This window comes from Ctenopharyngodon idella, chromosome 8 (genome assembly GCF_019924925.1).
Source record: "Ctenopharyngodon idella isolate HZGC_01 chromosome 8, HZGC01, whole genome shotgun sequence".
NCBI classification, from domain to species: domain Eukaryota; kingdom Metazoa; phylum Chordata; class Actinopteri; order Cypriniformes; family Xenocyprididae; genus Ctenopharyngodon; species Ctenopharyngodon idella.
Genome location: NC_067227.1, coordinates 27,375,451 through 27,391,845, shown reverse-complemented (window position 1 = coordinate 27,391,845; position 16,395 = coordinate 27,375,451). Strand labels below are relative to the sequence as shown.

The 16,395-nt window shown below is 36.8% G+C and overlaps 1 protein-coding gene across 3 annotated transcripts; it reads right to left on the bottom strand.

Moving 5' to 3' along the window:
- Positions 1-190: 190 nt before the first annotated feature.
- On the bottom strand, positions 191-16,380 carry spag17 (sperm associated antigen 17). 3 transcript variants are annotated; one of them, XM_051902975.1, is made up of 39 exons: positions 16,088-16,380; positions 15,214-15,354; positions 15,069-15,128; positions 14,741-14,872; positions 14,415-14,580; positions 14,059-14,253; positions 13,694-13,866; positions 13,285-13,446; positions 13,067-13,124; positions 12,652-12,773; positions 12,268-12,402; positions 12,055-12,165; positions 11,710-11,854; positions 11,377-11,562; positions 11,203-11,240; positions 10,995-11,093; positions 10,723-10,877; positions 10,247-10,383; positions 10,038-10,102; positions 9,672-9,935; positions 9,460-9,574; positions 9,209-9,322; positions 8,471-8,640; positions 8,217-8,331; positions 7,696-7,856; positions 7,431-7,569; positions 6,564-6,766; positions 6,350-6,482; positions 6,143-6,270; positions 5,890-6,060; positions 4,108-4,211; positions 3,379-3,509; positions 3,136-3,266; positions 2,702-2,890; positions 1,994-2,107; positions 1,824-1,878; positions 1,152-1,239; positions 857-910; positions 191-771 (listed from the first exon to the last, which is right to left on the bottom strand). In XM_051902975.1, the coding sequence occupies exons 1-39, from the start codon at positions 16,196-16,198 to the stop codon at positions 648-650; spliced, it is 5,094 nt and encodes a 1,697-aa protein (XP_051758935.1). In that variant the 5' UTR covers positions 16,199-16,380; the 3' UTR covers positions 191-647. The 3 variants fall into 3 exon arrangements, with proteins under 3 accessions (XP_051758935.1, XP_051758933.1, XP_051758934.1); XM_051902973.1 differs by having other exon boundaries at positions 2,702-2,893; positions 16,088-16,379; XM_051902974.1 differs by having other exon boundaries at positions 2,702-2,893; positions 12,652-12,770; positions 16,088-16,379.
- Positions 16,381-16,395: the final 15 nt, after the last annotated feature.

The window sequence follows — 16,395 nt, the reverse complement described above, 5'->3', positions numbered from 1 at the left end:
TGCTTTCATTTAGAGGAAGTGTTCCTGTGACAGAAGAACCGAAGCAGACTAACATACAGCAGTGAGGGGGGATTTCCTTGTTTCATACACTGATGCTTATCTGTTACAGGTGTATCATCTACAGAAATAAAGTTCTACCATATAGAGTTTGTTCGCTCAGTCTGAGAGTTTAAAAATAGTGCCATCATTTAAGGTGATAATTTGTGGTTTTAATTGCAATTTTAAAATTAGCACATCTTCATGAGCACATAGACTGATTTGCAAAACACAAGAAGTGCATTTTTTTTATGTGACTTCTGCTGAATCACTCGTTACCACATGTAGCTTACTAAGCATTTCCGTCCACTCCCACTTAAAAATGTACAGCTTGTAATTATCTCTTAAAAATGTAAAGTTACAATAAATCACTTTTAAATACAAACATAAAATTAATAAATCACTTAAAAAATATGAAATATTTTATTTGTTTACTTGCATGACCATTAACCAACATTAAAGAACCACGCAAATGCTAATTTGTTGATAAATTATTGAAATATTAGTTAAAATCTCAGGATGTACTTCAAGTTTCGTTTTCACGTTAATTGTAGTTTAATCTGTAGTAATTTCATGTGCTTTTGTCATTTTATTAGCTCTTCCAGACATATTCATATGGTTGTACTAGCCTTATCAGTAAAGACTGACATTTCCTTCAGCTCAGGGTGAAAGTATGGAGTAACAATATGGTGTCTGAGTGCGTTTCGGTGTCTTCTCTGCTCCTGAAGTTCTTGCCTGAAGGTTGGATAAACAACACATCTATGCATCACCCGCTTTGAGCTTCTTAAATTGAAACCGTTCAAACAGAATAACTATTTACCTGTTCTGATTAACCCTGTTTTCCCACAGAGACTTTTGCTTCTTTTTATTGACGCTGTTTAAGCAGAAGTTGAAAGCAAACAGTATAAGTGTACAATTAGTCACCACACACTTTCCCACTTTCAGTAACATTCACATGTGGTCCATTTTTATCTATGATTAGTCCATTGGTTCAGCAAATTTACCGCCTGAAATTCTGTGCGATAAGCATGTTTTTAATAACTCTCATTCTGGTCTACATTTACAGAAATTACATTTTTACATAAGATGAGTAAATAGTGAACAATACCACTTACACCCAAACTTTCTCTTCTGTCTTTTCCTGTAACTTATGGGGATGTTGAACTGCTTGCACTGCTTGAGTGTAGAGAGATGCCACATCGGCTGGGAGAGGAACAAAAACAGACAAACTGTGAATGTGAGAAAATCAGATTTTTCAAAAACTGAAAAATCATCTTTGCGTTTTTATTGCTGTTTACTAATATTGCAGTGCACAGATCTTTGACACTCTCAAAATTCATCATTTAAACAATATTGTGGATGATTATTTTTGATGATTATTAGTTTTGAAATAAAAATAAATGTTAAAATATTGTAATTCAATAATCTGTGCATCGGAGGGTTAAACAACTGTAAATTAATAATTAACCCTCAAGTTGTTCTAAAAGTTTCTTTGTTCTTTGAAACAGAAGAATGTTGGTAACCAGTTGCTGGTTCCCATTGACTTCCAAAAAAATGGGGCCCCATCAACTGTTTGGTTACCAACTTTCTTCAAAATATCTTCTTTTGTGTTCAACAGAAGAAAGAAACTCATACAGGCTTGGAACAACTTGAGGGTGAGTAAATGATGACAGAATTTTCATTTTCGGATGAACTATCCCTAAACTTCTTTCTTTAAATATTAAATATTATTTTATAATTATAATAAAATATTTACAATGTATGTTATAATAAATAAATGTTCTCACCTGACAGAGGCCTTATCTCTATTTCAACTGGAGGATCTACAGCATCAGGCAGGGACTAAAACAAATGTAAAGTTTAAATGTATTTAAGCCAAGCTCGCATATATAATGTATACATAGACATCTGAATTTATTAAATCATTTTAAGAATATGGCATTGGATCTTGTCTGACCAGTACAAGCTGCAGTAGATCATTCTGATGAACCTTCTCCTCTGCTGTCCGAAGGTCCTTCAACTGCATCTTCTCCCATTGATTCTCTCTCTGTAGAAGCTGCTCCAAATATGCCTGTTTAAATAAACCCATAGAGCAGAGGGGGGGAAAAAAGAAAGAAAGAAAAAAAAAAAAAAAAAAAAAAAAAAAATATATATATTATATATATGTATGTTTTTTTTTTAAATATATATCAAAATATACAAAAATAACCAAAACTATATATTTTTAAAATATATTTACACACACACACACTTGACCCTTAAAGTACATTTTGTAATATATTTTGGGATTTAAAGGTTTGAACAAAATTGATTTTAGAAATATATTAGAAAATATATATTATTATAAATATATATATTAATTTGAAATATATTCAGGTCAGATTTTTCTTTTTTTTCAACCATATGGGAATATAATCATATATAAATAGGTATGGATATAAATATTTAAATTAAAACCACTGGGTAAAAAGTACTTTTTTTATTACATTTAGTATCTGGTTAATTGCAGAACAAAGTAGGTTGAAGGGAAGTGAAAAGAGAACAGTAATGGGGTCTGGCAATATTGTGGCTTAACTGACACACTATATCAACACAGGAAGGTTAAAAAAGGTAATACTGAGAAAAAAACACATCACATTCACTTATGTGACAGGAATTAGAGCACCTTGATTTTGTCTTGTAGTTTCCTGCGCAGCGGTTCAGTGACAGGTGGATGCTGGGTAATCTGACGCACCAGCAGCACGTCAGGGCACTCCAAAACTGGTTGAATGTGAATGGAACTAGACTTCAAAGGTTTCTCCTTTAACTCGAGACTATAACCAAGACTGGTCCCGAAAGGAGGGCCTGGAGTCTTCTTCTAAGCACCAGAGATCGAAACAAATCATCAAGGCATTATAGATAATTCACACTAAACTGCACACTCAAACACACAGACATTTCCAAAATGTTTGGGAGCAAAAAAAAAAAAGAGGGATATGTAATGTGGATTTGTTTTGACAATATCCATAAAACATACTGATTGTTTGTGCCAAAGCAGGTCCGAAGTTAACACTAAAAGAAAGTTTCCCTTCCATGGAACACCTATAGATTACAAATTACCTCAGATGCAGGGAATGACTCCCATTTCCTGGATTTGAGGTTGGTTGGAATGATGTCATCATCTTGGCTGGATGAGAGCCAATGAGTGCTGATCTCTGGGCAGGGCCTTAGCAGAGTGATGCCAAATGATTCTGAAGAGAAATCAATGCAAGAGAACAGTACTTGAGATATTTTACTTGCCGCGTTGAAAATACAGACTGTAAAAGTAACATGATACACAGAATGAATGGAAAGTGTGCTCACGTTGTGAGTCTGGTAATGGGTCCTTGAGAACGGCGATAGAAGAGTCACAGTAAGCTTTCTGTAGGAGATCTTCAGCATCTTGAGCTCTCAGCAGTTCTGAGGCTGAACCGTTCTCATGTACCACAAACAACCTCAAAGACACAACCGCAGAAAAAGTAACACATTTATTCAGTTCTAAACAAGTCAGTTTTTCATTCCTCACTTGGAATGCAAATAAAATGCAATGGAATTTGTTTAAGTAAATATACTACTGTTCAAATGTTTGGGGACGGTAAGACTTAAAATAACTCCCTTATGCTCACCAAAGCAGCATTTTTATTTGATCAAAAATACAATAAAAACAGTAATATTGTGAAATACTTCAATTCAAAAGAATTATATAAAATATATTTTAAAATTTAATTTATTGATGCAAAGCTGAATTTTCAGCATCATTACTCTAGTCTTCAGTGTCACATGATGCTTCAGAAATCTTTCCAACCAAACAGTTGTTGGTCCCCATTGACTTTCATAGTATAGAGAAAAAAAAATACTATGGAAGTCAGTGGGGACCAACAACTGTTTGGTTACCAACATTCTTCAAAATATCTTTTGTGTTCAGCAGAAGAAAGAACTTCATGCAGGTTTAGAACAATATGAGGGTAAGAAAATGAGGGCAGTGGACCATTTTTTGGGTGGACCATCCCTTTAAATTTAAATGACCTTGGGTCTGTGTTTTTAGGGACTTACCTGGGTGGGTGTGTTTCAGAGCCAGCATACTTTTGAAGATCTGTTTCTGTCTCTTTCATTTCTAATCCATTAGTCGTGATAGTGATCAGACTATCCGCATTGACCTGCACACAGCATTAACATGTTCTAGGTTTTTATTCAAGATACAAGAGTGTCTATTGTCTGTTAAAAATATTGAAAATTGTTTTCCATAATTGAAAATGAAGCTGAACTAAAATAAATAAATATTAGATAAAAAAAACTTTAACATAAAAACCTAAATGAAAATCAGAAATGTTTCTTTGGCAAGTACTAAAATAACGAAAACTGGTATAAAAAAATATATTAAAACTATATATATATATATATGGATATACACACACACACACCGATCAGGCATAACATTATGACCACTGACAGGTGAAGTGAATAACACTGATTATCTCTTCATCACGGCACCTGTTTGTGGGTGGGATATATTTGACAGCAAGTGAACATTTTGTCCTCAAAGTTGATGTGTTAGAAGCTGGAAAAATGGGCAAGCGTAAGGATTTGAGCGAGTTTGACAAAATTGTGATGGCTAGACGACTGTTTCAGAGCATCTCCAAAACTGCAGTTCTTGTAGGGTGTTCCCGGTCTGCAGTGGTCAGTATCTATCAGAAGTGGCCCAAGAAAGGAACAGTGGTGATCCGGCGACAGGGTCACGGACGGCCAAGGCTCACTGATGCACGTGGGGAGCGAAGGCTGGCCCATGTGGTCCGAACCAGCAGACGAGCTGCTGTAGCTCAAAATGCTCAAGAAGTTAATGCTGGTTCTGATAGAAAGGTGCAGGAATACACAGTGCATCGCAGTTTGTTGCATATGGGGATGCACCAGTCAGGGTGCCCATGCTGACCCCTGTCCACCGTGGGCACGTGAGCATCAGAATTGGACCACGGAGCAAATGAAGAAGGTGGCCTGGTCTGATGAATCACGTTTTCTTTTACATCACGTGGATGGCCGGGTGCGTGTGCGTCACTTACCTGGGGAACACATGGCACCAGGATGGGAAGAAGGCAAGCCGGCGGAGGCAATGTGATGCTTTGGGCAATGTTCTGCTGGAAAACCTTGGGTCCTGCCCTCCATGTGGATGTTACTTTGACACGTACCACACATACTTTCATGGAAACAGTATTCCCTGGTGGCTGTGGCCTCTTTTAGCAGGATAATGCACACTGCCACAAAGCAAAAATGGTTCAGGAATGGTTTGAGGAGCACAACAATGAGTTTGAGGTGTTGAATTGGCCTCCAAATTCCCCAGATCTCAATCCAATCGAGCATCTGTGGGATGTGCTGAACAAAGTCCAATCCATGGAGGCTCCACCTCGAAACTTACAGGACTTAAAGGATCTGCTGCTTACATCTTGGTGCCAGATACCACAGCACACCTTCAGGAGTCTAGTGGAGTCCATGCCTCGATGGGTCAAGGCTGTTTTGGCAGCAAAAGGAGGATCAACACAATAGTAGGAAGGTGGTCATAATGTTATGCCTGATTGGTGTGTGTGTGTGTGTGTATATATATATATATATATATTAGTTATGGTCAGCTCTAGAAAATTTTGTTTGGTTATTTCATCAACTATTTTTGCAAGTGCTATATTTCTACAGTGAATATATATATATAGAAATTTACACGACTATCATGTAAAAATCACAATTTTGAAGGTTTTCCATGACCATAGGGAACCTAAAACTATTAATGTGATATAAGATCAAAAATGTGAGACATTTTATGTTTACTGTAGACATTATCATGGAAAGTACTTGAAAGTAGTTCCCCTCAGGGTCTGTCACATGACAGAGGACATCTGCTCTGTGGTTCATCACATATTGGCCTAGTGGGTCTCTCTCTGGTCCCTCTTTAGACTGATGAGATGTGTACACCGCTCCACCATCCTTTTCAATATGGAGGACACCACCATCAGTGGGATAAATCTACATTAAAGTGACAAAGAGCGGATTTCCAAATGATGTTCACTCATACATCTCACACATATTCTTCCATCTATCTTCTTACTTTATATGATCCATGAGCAGTTGCGCTGATTGAAGTGCCATCCCCGAAAAAAACATCACATGTTCTTCTCTCACAGTTCATTATTACCGTTGCAAAATCAGCTTTCTCCACCCTAACCAGTTTTTCTTCTGAAATCAGATTTTACACTTACTTCCTGTGGACACTGTATGAACTATTTGTGATGGTACAGCGTAAAGACTCTTGCACCTGAGAGCAAATGTTGTTGTAGCTCCCCCTGCTGGTAGAATGTGGTAATACGTGTTCCATCTGCGTGATCTACTATCACAGTTCCATCTTTCTTCAACACAGACAACACTTTGTCCTCTCTTGTGACCACAACCTATACATGAAACATTTGTATTACGACAAATCATCTAATGACACAAAAGAAGATGTTAGATTTGATTGACGAGGCACTCACTGTCCCACTAAAGGGATCTGTAGCATGATAGGCCAGTATCGGCTGCACTTCGACTTCCTTCCCTGCCACAGAGGCAACTCTGAGGCCAGAGGGGGTGGTGGTGGTCCAAGAGCCTCCAGTAATCTCAACATCGATTTTTGGTTTTTCATTTTCTATAGATGGTTGTTGCTCATCCTCTATATTTACCTTAGATTCAGCTTTGCCTGTGAACAACGAAAGACATTGGTATTTGACATTTCAGTCTCTCTTATTCATGTACACTGTTCAAAAGTTGGGGTCAGTAGGGTCCTTTTTTTAAGATTTCCTTTTTAAAAGAGCAACCTTTTAAAAAATTAATTTTTATCCAGCAAGAGTGCATTAAATTGATCAAAAGTGACATTAAAGACATTTATATTGTTACAAAAATTCTGTTTCAAATAAATATTGTTTTTTGGACTTTCTATTCATTAATGTTTAATATATATCATGATTCACACAAAAATATTAAGCAGCACAAGTGTTTTCAACATTGATAATAATAAGAAGAAATGTTTATTAAGCACTAAATTAGAATATTAGAATGATTTCTGAAGAATCATGTGACACTGAAGACTGGAGTAATGATGCTGCCATCTGAAAAAATTCAGCTTTGCCATCACAGGAATAAATTACATTTTAAAATATAATTCAAATAGAAAACAGTTATTTTAAATTGTAATAATATTTCACAATATTACTGTTTTACTGTATTTTTTTAATCAAATAAATGCCACCTTGTGGAGCATAAGAGACTTTTGTCTTACATTGGTGCATACATGTTGTGAATAAATAAAAATCAATATCCTAAGAGGTTTTCAATATTCTAAGAAATATGTTTGTGTTTGCTACCCTTCTTGTCTTTAGTGTCTTTGGTGTCCACTGTCAGCTCTTTGATAGGCTCCGCCTCCTTTAAGGGCATGTGTAGAACCAGCACACACACTGGTTCAGAGTCTGGACTCGTACTGACTGTACCGTCTGCAAACAGGACCTGAAACATACACACACACTGTATACTGTATACTTCCTCTGGAGTGTGCTTCTTGTGATATATTATCTGTATTATGTGGCAGAAACAGTGCATTTTTGACATGCAATTGTCTGTATATGTGAATACCTCAGTAGAGCCATCTCTCTTGTGTTTGATGACGGTCCCTGTGCTGGTGATGACCCTGGAGACCTCAGTGTGTATACTAAAGTATGGGGTCAGGTCTGAACTAGACCCTGCATTATAAAATCTCTGTCGTATCAGAAGAGATCGGACACTAGGTTCCCCATCTAAAAAACACAGATAAGTGCCTTGAAACAGAGGGTAGATAAAAATAAAGCAGAGTAGGCCTATTCTTTAATCTTAAAGGCTGGTTCTACATCAAGCCCAATAAAATAGTCATTTATACACAGTTTTTTATTGATGTTTTTGCAATGATTAATACAGACTAGACATTAAATGTTTTGTATGGGTAATTCCTGCTGTGCAGTACCTTTTATTAAATTATTTAAAATGTTCTTTTTATGATAAAAGAAAACTAATATATGAATTCTTTCTTTTATTCATATTAAGAAATAAGTTAGAGACATGAAAATGTACTGCATCAAAAGCATGAACATTATGGTGCATGAATTTTATGTACGTCTCACCTGCTGAGTCCTCAAAATCAAAGTGCAGCATCAGTCCATTGGGAAGAGATACATACAGATTGAGGAATGGTGGAGGAGAGGAATCGTCCATCGGCTCACAACGTACCTCAGGTACCTCAGAAACATTTGTGAGGGAGAAAATTGCTGTTTAGTTATGATAATCAGCCTAAAAATAAATTGCATGCTAAACTAACCAACATTTAACTAATGTAAATCCTTACTAACCAACATTTTTCCATTATTATTCTAATCACCTGTTCGTGTTGGTCTGTACAGAAGGCACTGGGCACAGTGGGCTGGAGAGTTTGATCTTTTGTTTTATTCGGGCTGCTCTGACTGCAGGAGAGTTGAATGCCATTGGCCAGTACAGCATAAAAAGAACCATATTTCTCAGTCTCACAATCTGGTTTGACTCCAAGAGCAGCTGAATTGGGCAAAACAATATGTGTATATATTTAAAAAGAAGAAAAAAAAAAGAGTGCGCAAAGACCCGCCACCTTTAGTTACTGTTGCTACATCCGACAAGCCATGCCGCTGTCACGCCACACACCATGTTCTCACGCAGTGAAAAATACATTGCGGAGCAAAGAGGACACTGACAACGCATCGAAAGACAAGACAGAACAGGTTACTTTTGATATGAAACAAAGTCTCAAATTTTGTAATTTTTAAAGAAATTTAAACAATAAATACCGTTTTGCGGCTCATAATGTGTCGTGACGCACCTCAGTTCAAGCGGCTCGTGAACCGATCATCTCTTCCTACTAGTTCATTTATAGCATTAAATAAACATGAATGAACATCATAAGGAATGTTGTTTCAATCGCGGAAGAACGCCAGACAAAATGGCGGAGTCTGCGTTATGATTGGTTAGAACGCCTGTCAATCAAACTCCGGCTAAAAAAAAGGTGAGTCGCTGCCCCTACAGTTTCTTTTTTCATGCAAGCTATTAAAAAACCTTTAAAATAATGTTAAATGTTTACAACACATACCTTGTTTACTGAACATGTCAATATCTTTTAGTTTGTCCTCTTTTTTTCTCTCTGAAATGTTTGTGTAGAACTGATGACCATCCTTCTTCACACATACTTTCACTTGTGTCAATCCTAAAGATGGAAACCAATCATATAATTAAGGTGTAAAAGATCTAAAATAACAAAAGTTACAGTATATATAAGAAACTCTAAGATAAAACAAATGTGTATTTGCGCATGTACATTTTTGCCTGTTTGACTTCTCAAACCTTGTGTGAAGTGAAAACTCTCCACATCTATTTGTCCTCCGTCACAGGGATACAGAGACTGAACTTTGCCAGTGACCTGCACCAGTTTCCCATTTAAACTGTATCCTGTGAATACCTATGTGAAATACACAAACATTTAGCCAATTAATTTCAAATTTAGCACCATCAAATCTACATTATAAGTAGTTTATGTGGTAATATATTTTTCAGACATCTGTTCTTCTCTCATTTGCTGGTTCTTGAGGCGTCTCTAGAACATCTCTGGTTTTGTCTCTATTCACTGTAGCTGAGCTGGGTGTTTTGGACATATTGTCTCTACTCTTTCTTGAGGACAGTGGAGTCTTCTTGTTCTCTTTTACCGAGTCGATTCTCTCTCCTACTTTTGGTGTTGCTTTTCCTCCTTTTTCTCCTTTTTCTTTCTTTGTCTTTTTGGATTGCTCCTCCTCCTTTAGTCTCTCCTGCTCGATTTTCCATGCCTGAAGTAAATACACATGAAAAAGGACCAGTGTAAGAATAATGAAATCTGAAAATGTGTATAACAAAAATCTTTATATGTTATGGTTAACATCTCAGCTCACTTTGAGAGAATCCTCTCTTATATATGGTTCTAATGTGTCTGAGATTGGGGACATCACTGGAGAGTCTAAAAGAAAGAAATTCAGTTTTAAACATGCACATCATCATATCTATAGTAACATATTTTCAAATATATTTGATGTATAGGTATGTTATCTACATGATCCTGCTCATAGATGTATATATTAGACATTAGTTATGAATATGTTGCCTCTGTTTCTGTCAGCCTCTGAAGGGGTTTGGATTGGAGTTCTTTCTGCCTCTTTCTTCTCCTGCTCCATCTGCCGTTTTTCCTCTTCCTGCCTGGTCCATTCACTGATTGAGTCTGCCACATATTCCAAGTAGTTCCTACAAGAATAATATAATATAATATAAAGTTTTTATATTATATAAAAATACATTTTTTAAATATAATTATTTCATATTATATCAAACATTACATACTGTATATTTTGTAAATGATTTTTTAAAAATCTGTAAATGTAAGTGTAGTATTTACTCAGTATGATGTTCCAGTACTATCAACATATTAGGAAAACTCAAAATTCATAAATAAATGTTTTTTTTTTTTGCTGTTGTTGTTTTTTTTTAAATGTTAAAATTATAATTAATTGCAGCAAATAAATGTTGAAATAAATTGCCTTTTGGTGATTGGACCATGAAAACTTTTAAGATTAAACAAAGTACCTGAAGCCCACATCTGTGTGAAGTGATGCATCCCAGAATTCTTTGTAACTCCTCTGAGGGCTCATGGGATTGTGGCAGATGACATATGTGGCATTGTCTCTGCTACAATGAAATGTGTCCACACATCTATAAGCCTCAGAGGCAGACTGGAGGACCTGAATATGAGGAGAGATTACTCATTGTCATTTTTTTTTTAAATTAAAATTTCTCATAGATTTTCAAAATATTACAATTATATTTTATATTTTAAGATGAGATTTGAAGCTGGGTACCTGGGGGAAAACATAAGCACAGTGCTTCTCTACAAAGTTCCAGTGTCCCAGCTGACGAATCATTGTCTTCTGAAGGTCTGTTACAGTCACTTCATTATCCTATATAAGTTATAAGGTTATTAAAAACCAATCACTTGCTAATGATAGTGTCAATATAATTGTTTAACATTCAAATTTCAGCTTTTTTGTATCAATAATTCAATCATACCGTTGGTTCATCAGTCCCATCATTGTTTTTTGCTGATCCTTTAAAAATAAAACAACTTATGTTTACAATTAAAGACTTCAACACTGTATGCTTTACAACTATTTGTTTACAAATTAAATGTATTTGCATAACTTAAAGTAAACTGTAATGGCTGTTCTTGTGCTGGTATCACACCTGGTATCTTTCTGTTTCTCCAATACAGGTGTTTGGTGAATTCAACAGGGTTGTCCCATGGCGTGGGGTTTGAAAGGTTCGATTGAGATCCTTTAATATAACCGTTCTCATCCACTGTAGTCAAAAGCATGCTCTCAAACACAAACAGCTGGAGAAGCCTCTGTAGCTCAGACCAGCTCAGTGACTCTGGAGATACACATTAAAGGGATAGTTCACCCAAAAATGAAAGTTCTGTCATCATTTTTTGGTGAACTATCCCTTTAAGTCATTACATTAGGAAGAACTGGACTATAGGTCCAATTAAAAAAGGTATTTATTGCCCTTCTTTCTCACCGTCAGTGCAGAAATGCATTAGCTCCTGTGATCTGGCCAGTCTATCAATGTTGCTCTCAGTGTGTCTGAACATCAGGCTGGTCCACGCAAGGCTTTGATTCATGATGTCTGCTTCAATTTTGACGACATCAAAACCATCCAGGATCTGCAACATATGAATAAGGATTTTATTTACATGACAGTTGTGTCAGTTGCATCCATATGGATTTACATAGGTGACCTAAAGCTAAAATGTGCTTGTTTAAAACAGGATCAATGTATCCAAAAGGGCAAATGCACAGAATACAACATTTGTGTGTGTTTTCAAGCATTTATGGGAGACAGTTTGTATATTCACATGCTCACAGGAAGCTGATGGAGTCTCCTTGCTCTCTCATCATGGTGATTGAGCAGGAGAGGGTGTGTCTGATCAGTATTCATTGGGCTTTTCTGCATCCCAAGATCCTCCTTGAGTTCCTACCATCAAACAATCACAGATTATAGCAACTATAGATTGATTTTGATTTAGAAACCTAGTGACTTTTGTCATTGTAGCATTGGTGTGAGCAGACATTTTACCTTCTTGTCTTCTTCATCCTGTGGCAGACTCATCACAGATGAAAGCATATAACTGATTAGATCTTGGTCTGTTCTGTCAAACAGCTCCTCGGAATCAACTGATCCTGCATTGACTTCCTGTTCTGAGGCCACCACCTAGACATCAAACAGGAAACTTAGCAACCAAATTTTGAAAGAAATAAACGGTTTACAAACAGTGTGTCTCATTCAGTAATGCATGCAGTAATCCATTTGAATGTAAAACCTGTGTGCAAACGTTCATACTTTTGTCTCACATTTTTGTCTCTTTAGTCTGTTCGCTCATGTTGTGAATGCAGTTTAAAGTTAACAGCCTTCTATTTCTTCAAATTAAAGGTTATACTAAATCCTACAAAGTTCCCTCACCTGCTCCAGCATGCAGTGCAATACAAGAGGTACAGATGTGATTTCAGTAGGAATCCTGTCCAGCAGGTCACAGTAGTATCTCATATCAACCTCTGTGCTCTGAACAGGAGACTCTGGCTCTGCTGAGGAAACTCAAAGAGTCAGTTTAAGACTGTTTTATGCAAGGAATTAGGAATTGGAGCACACACTGACCAAATACTGGCACAACAGAGAACAATACATGTGAATGAGCACAGGATTTTGTGCTCTTATTTAAAAAAAAACACAGCATTAATTAATTAAAATCTTTAATAAATGTCATTGTTGTTGATTGCATTTTGTATGAAAGTCAGTGGGAGGCAATGTTACAATGTGTGTGTGTGTGTATGTAAAGGATGTAAAGGATATGTAAAGCCAAAGTTCAGAATCAGTGTACCATGTCTTGTAGCAGGGTCTTCCTCTGACACTACTTTCTTCTTTGGAGTTTGTACAACCTAAAACATAAACCATGATAAATATCAGCACCAAGAAACCGACAAGTACATCCTGCCACAATACACTTCTGAAATAAACTGATTATAAAGTGTTTTTTCATCATTGGCTACTTTATTTGGCGTATTAGCAGCACTACTATCAGTAAGGGCAGTCATGTACCTCAGTGGAGCTCTGCGGTCGGGACTGCGGGATGGATCTGCAGGTCAAAGGCACCTGGATCAACCTCATGCAGCTGAGATAATGGCTGTACTGTCTCCTCCAGTCCAGGCTGTCATACACCAGACATGCCACACCCTCAAATATAGCAGCTCCAAACGCCAGCTACAGAGAGTAGTGGATGACAGATAGTACTATAATGTAACATGTAGAAACTTCTGTTTTTAAATTACTTCAATATATAGATACAGATTTTTTTTTTCTACTTTTTAGCATAAACACTTCATTAGGATACATTTTTCGGAAAATAAGACTTAATATCCTAAGTCGTTTTGCTTCTCTGGTGTGTTTTGATTTAAGAATGTAAAGTGCAGTGTGATACAAGAAAGTGTACTTCTTGTTATCCATTCACCATTTCTTCAGCGTTGTCCTTGTCCTGGGGCAGCAAATGGCTCTTTACGCTATAGTTCAACCTAGCCACATCACAGAGTCTGGATCCCATATTCCCACTGTTCAAGACTTGATCCAACTGCTCCCAGAACACATCTAGCTCCCGCTGCCTTCTTTGCTTAAGAGCCTCAGCTTCTGAACACAGGTAAGTTAAAACATGGTGATTTTAAATCCTGATTTTGTATTCTTACAAATGTGACATCAGCCTGCTAATTTGAGTACAAATACAACTACATCTCAACACCAAATCCAGCAAATTCTGCATGCACTATGTAATATAATTTGAAAGGTATAAGCAATAAAAATTCTTAGTAAAAAAATTCTTGCCCTGATCTTCAGGTGAGTGATGGTTCTCCTCTGCCGCTGTTTCCTCTGCTGCCTCTGACTGGTCTTCTCTCTCTAAGTCCAGTTTTATAACATTGGACACATGGATACCCAGAGAGTCCAATGCAGAGATCAGATGAGGCTGGTAGAATCCCACTATTAGGATGTAGTGCTCCGGCCCATCATCAGGCTCATCATCTGGACGGATATGTTTAAAGTCAATATCAGAACACTATTTGCAACCCATTTTGCTTCCAGATCTGATATATTTCCAGGATATTCAACCAGAAGCAATGAGATTCATTTTTGTAACTGGTTTCCTAGTTTTAACCTTTTAAGTAACTGTGATCAGGCCTCACCTATGTATTTGGATGTATTTTCCTCTTCTCCTCTGCGTTTGAGTTTGGTCTCTTTGGTTGGAACTGGAAGCTCAGCAGCTTTTTTCCCCTTTGCTGCTCCTTTGCCCCCCTGATCCTTGCTGGCAGAATTCAGGCCCGCTTTAACATGAGCATTCTCCTCTACAGCCTTAAATATACACACTCTGTGTTACTGTTTATCAGAAACATAGTTATGATAAAAAATTTATGTATAGTATATTTGATTAGAATTTATATTTTGCAATATATGTTGACTCATGTTATGGTTATTCTATTATTTATTTTAGATAATGGTAAAAAGTTCTCACCTTCTGCTCAGCAGCCCTTCTTGCAATGTCATTGTTTTTGATGGTCAGAAGCTGGAACTTTATTAATTTTGCAATCAGGTCCACAGTAATTTCCTCTCCAACATCCATCATAGACTTTGCAAGTTCAGTCACCTACAGAGACACAAATTAATATTATTGAAACCATGAATGGACAACATAATTTGACATTATATTTTAACTTTCTAACTGGGTAAAGGTCGCAAAAGATTATGAAAATCATGATTATGATTAAACAATAAAAATCTATATATTATTTTTGTAAAGCTATACTGAGATTATAATTTGTCATGGTAATAACAATACCCACCTCAAAAAACATGGGAACATCTTTAGTCTTTCTGGTCTTTGGATTTCCCAGTTCATTGATCTGTGTCACAGAAGATTGTTTTATTTATGACGACTGATTCCAATATTTCTTTTCAACATTAATGAGACATAATTTGAACAGAAACCTTTTCCAGAGTGTCCTCCCAGGACAGCACACTGAAGAGCTTGCGCAGGGGCTGTTGGAAGGCCTGCTGGAGGGCGTTGATGAGCTGTTCGTCCTCTGCTCTCTCTGCCTGCACCATAGACAGACTGGCCCTCCAATCATTCTAGATAATTCAGAGGAGGAAAAAATACTTTTTTTTTTTTTTTGGGTCTGTTGAAGCAAATTCTACATTCTGCAGTGTTTACAAGCTGTGCAATGGTTTGTTGGCTAATGCTATAAGATTTTGCATTTGTTTATTTAAAGGGATACACAAAAACAGATTGATGTTAGGGGCTGAGAACCTGAGGGGCCGTTTACACTACACCGTTTTCAACTAAAAACAGGAAACTTTTTATGCGTTTTGGCCGTTCATTTACACGACAACGGCGTTTTGGGGGCCTGAAAACGCAAACCTTTGAAAACGGGGTTCAAAGTGCTAATTTTTTAAATCGTCTCCGTGTAAACTACAAAAACATGAATTCGTGAAAACGGTGGCGTAATGCGCATGCGTATTACGTGTTCAGTCTATATGCGCGTAGTGTTTCTTTTACAAAGTGACATTGCCAACTACTGGCCTGTCATGCATAATACATCGTTTTTAGTCGTTTTCGCGGAACGGGGATCGTTTTGACAACGTTGTTATCTGGAAATGAAAAAGAAAACTTTACGTTTTTATTACATCGTTGTCGTGTAAACGTACCCTGAGTCACCATTCACTTTCATTGCATCGTTTTAAATATAATGAAAGTGAATGGTGACTGAAACTATCATTCTGCCTAACAACATAACGGTGAGTAGAAGAACAGAAAAAGAACAACAACAATCGTGACAGTATCTTGATGTCATTTATATGTTACCTCATCAAATACAGCAGCAGTAAGAGCCGTTTCCCAGCTTTTGTTAGCAGCAGCTGCCCCAGTTGGAGTTACTCCAGATGGAGTAATACTTTTATTCCGTTTGGGAGGCATCTCAACTCCAGTTTCATTAAACTCACTAATAACACTGTGAATATGGCGCCTCTTCTCATAAATACTGCCAATAAGTCATTAATTAGTTATTGTTCTATTATTTTTAAAGTGTTAATTCTGACAAAAGTTTGCATGTCTGGTCAAAGTTTTTAATAGCGTCGTGGTAACCTATGGAAACCAAACAGGCTTGCGTAATC

Bases quoted from the DNA above. Each gene is read 5' to 3' on its own strand.
- spag17 (XM_051902973.1), bottom strand. From the start codon at position 16,198: ATGCCTCCCAAACGGAATAAAAGTATTACTCCATCTGGAGTAACTCCA. The intron at 7,857-8,216 runs GTGAGACGTACA...TGTGTTTTTTAG, and splicing joins TGATTTTGAGGACTCAGCAG to ATGGGGAACCTAGTGTCCGA. The intron at 6,767-7,430 runs GTAGCAAACACA...CGTTGTTCACAG, and splicing joins AGACACTAAAGACAAGAAGG to GCAAAGCTGAATCTAAGGTA.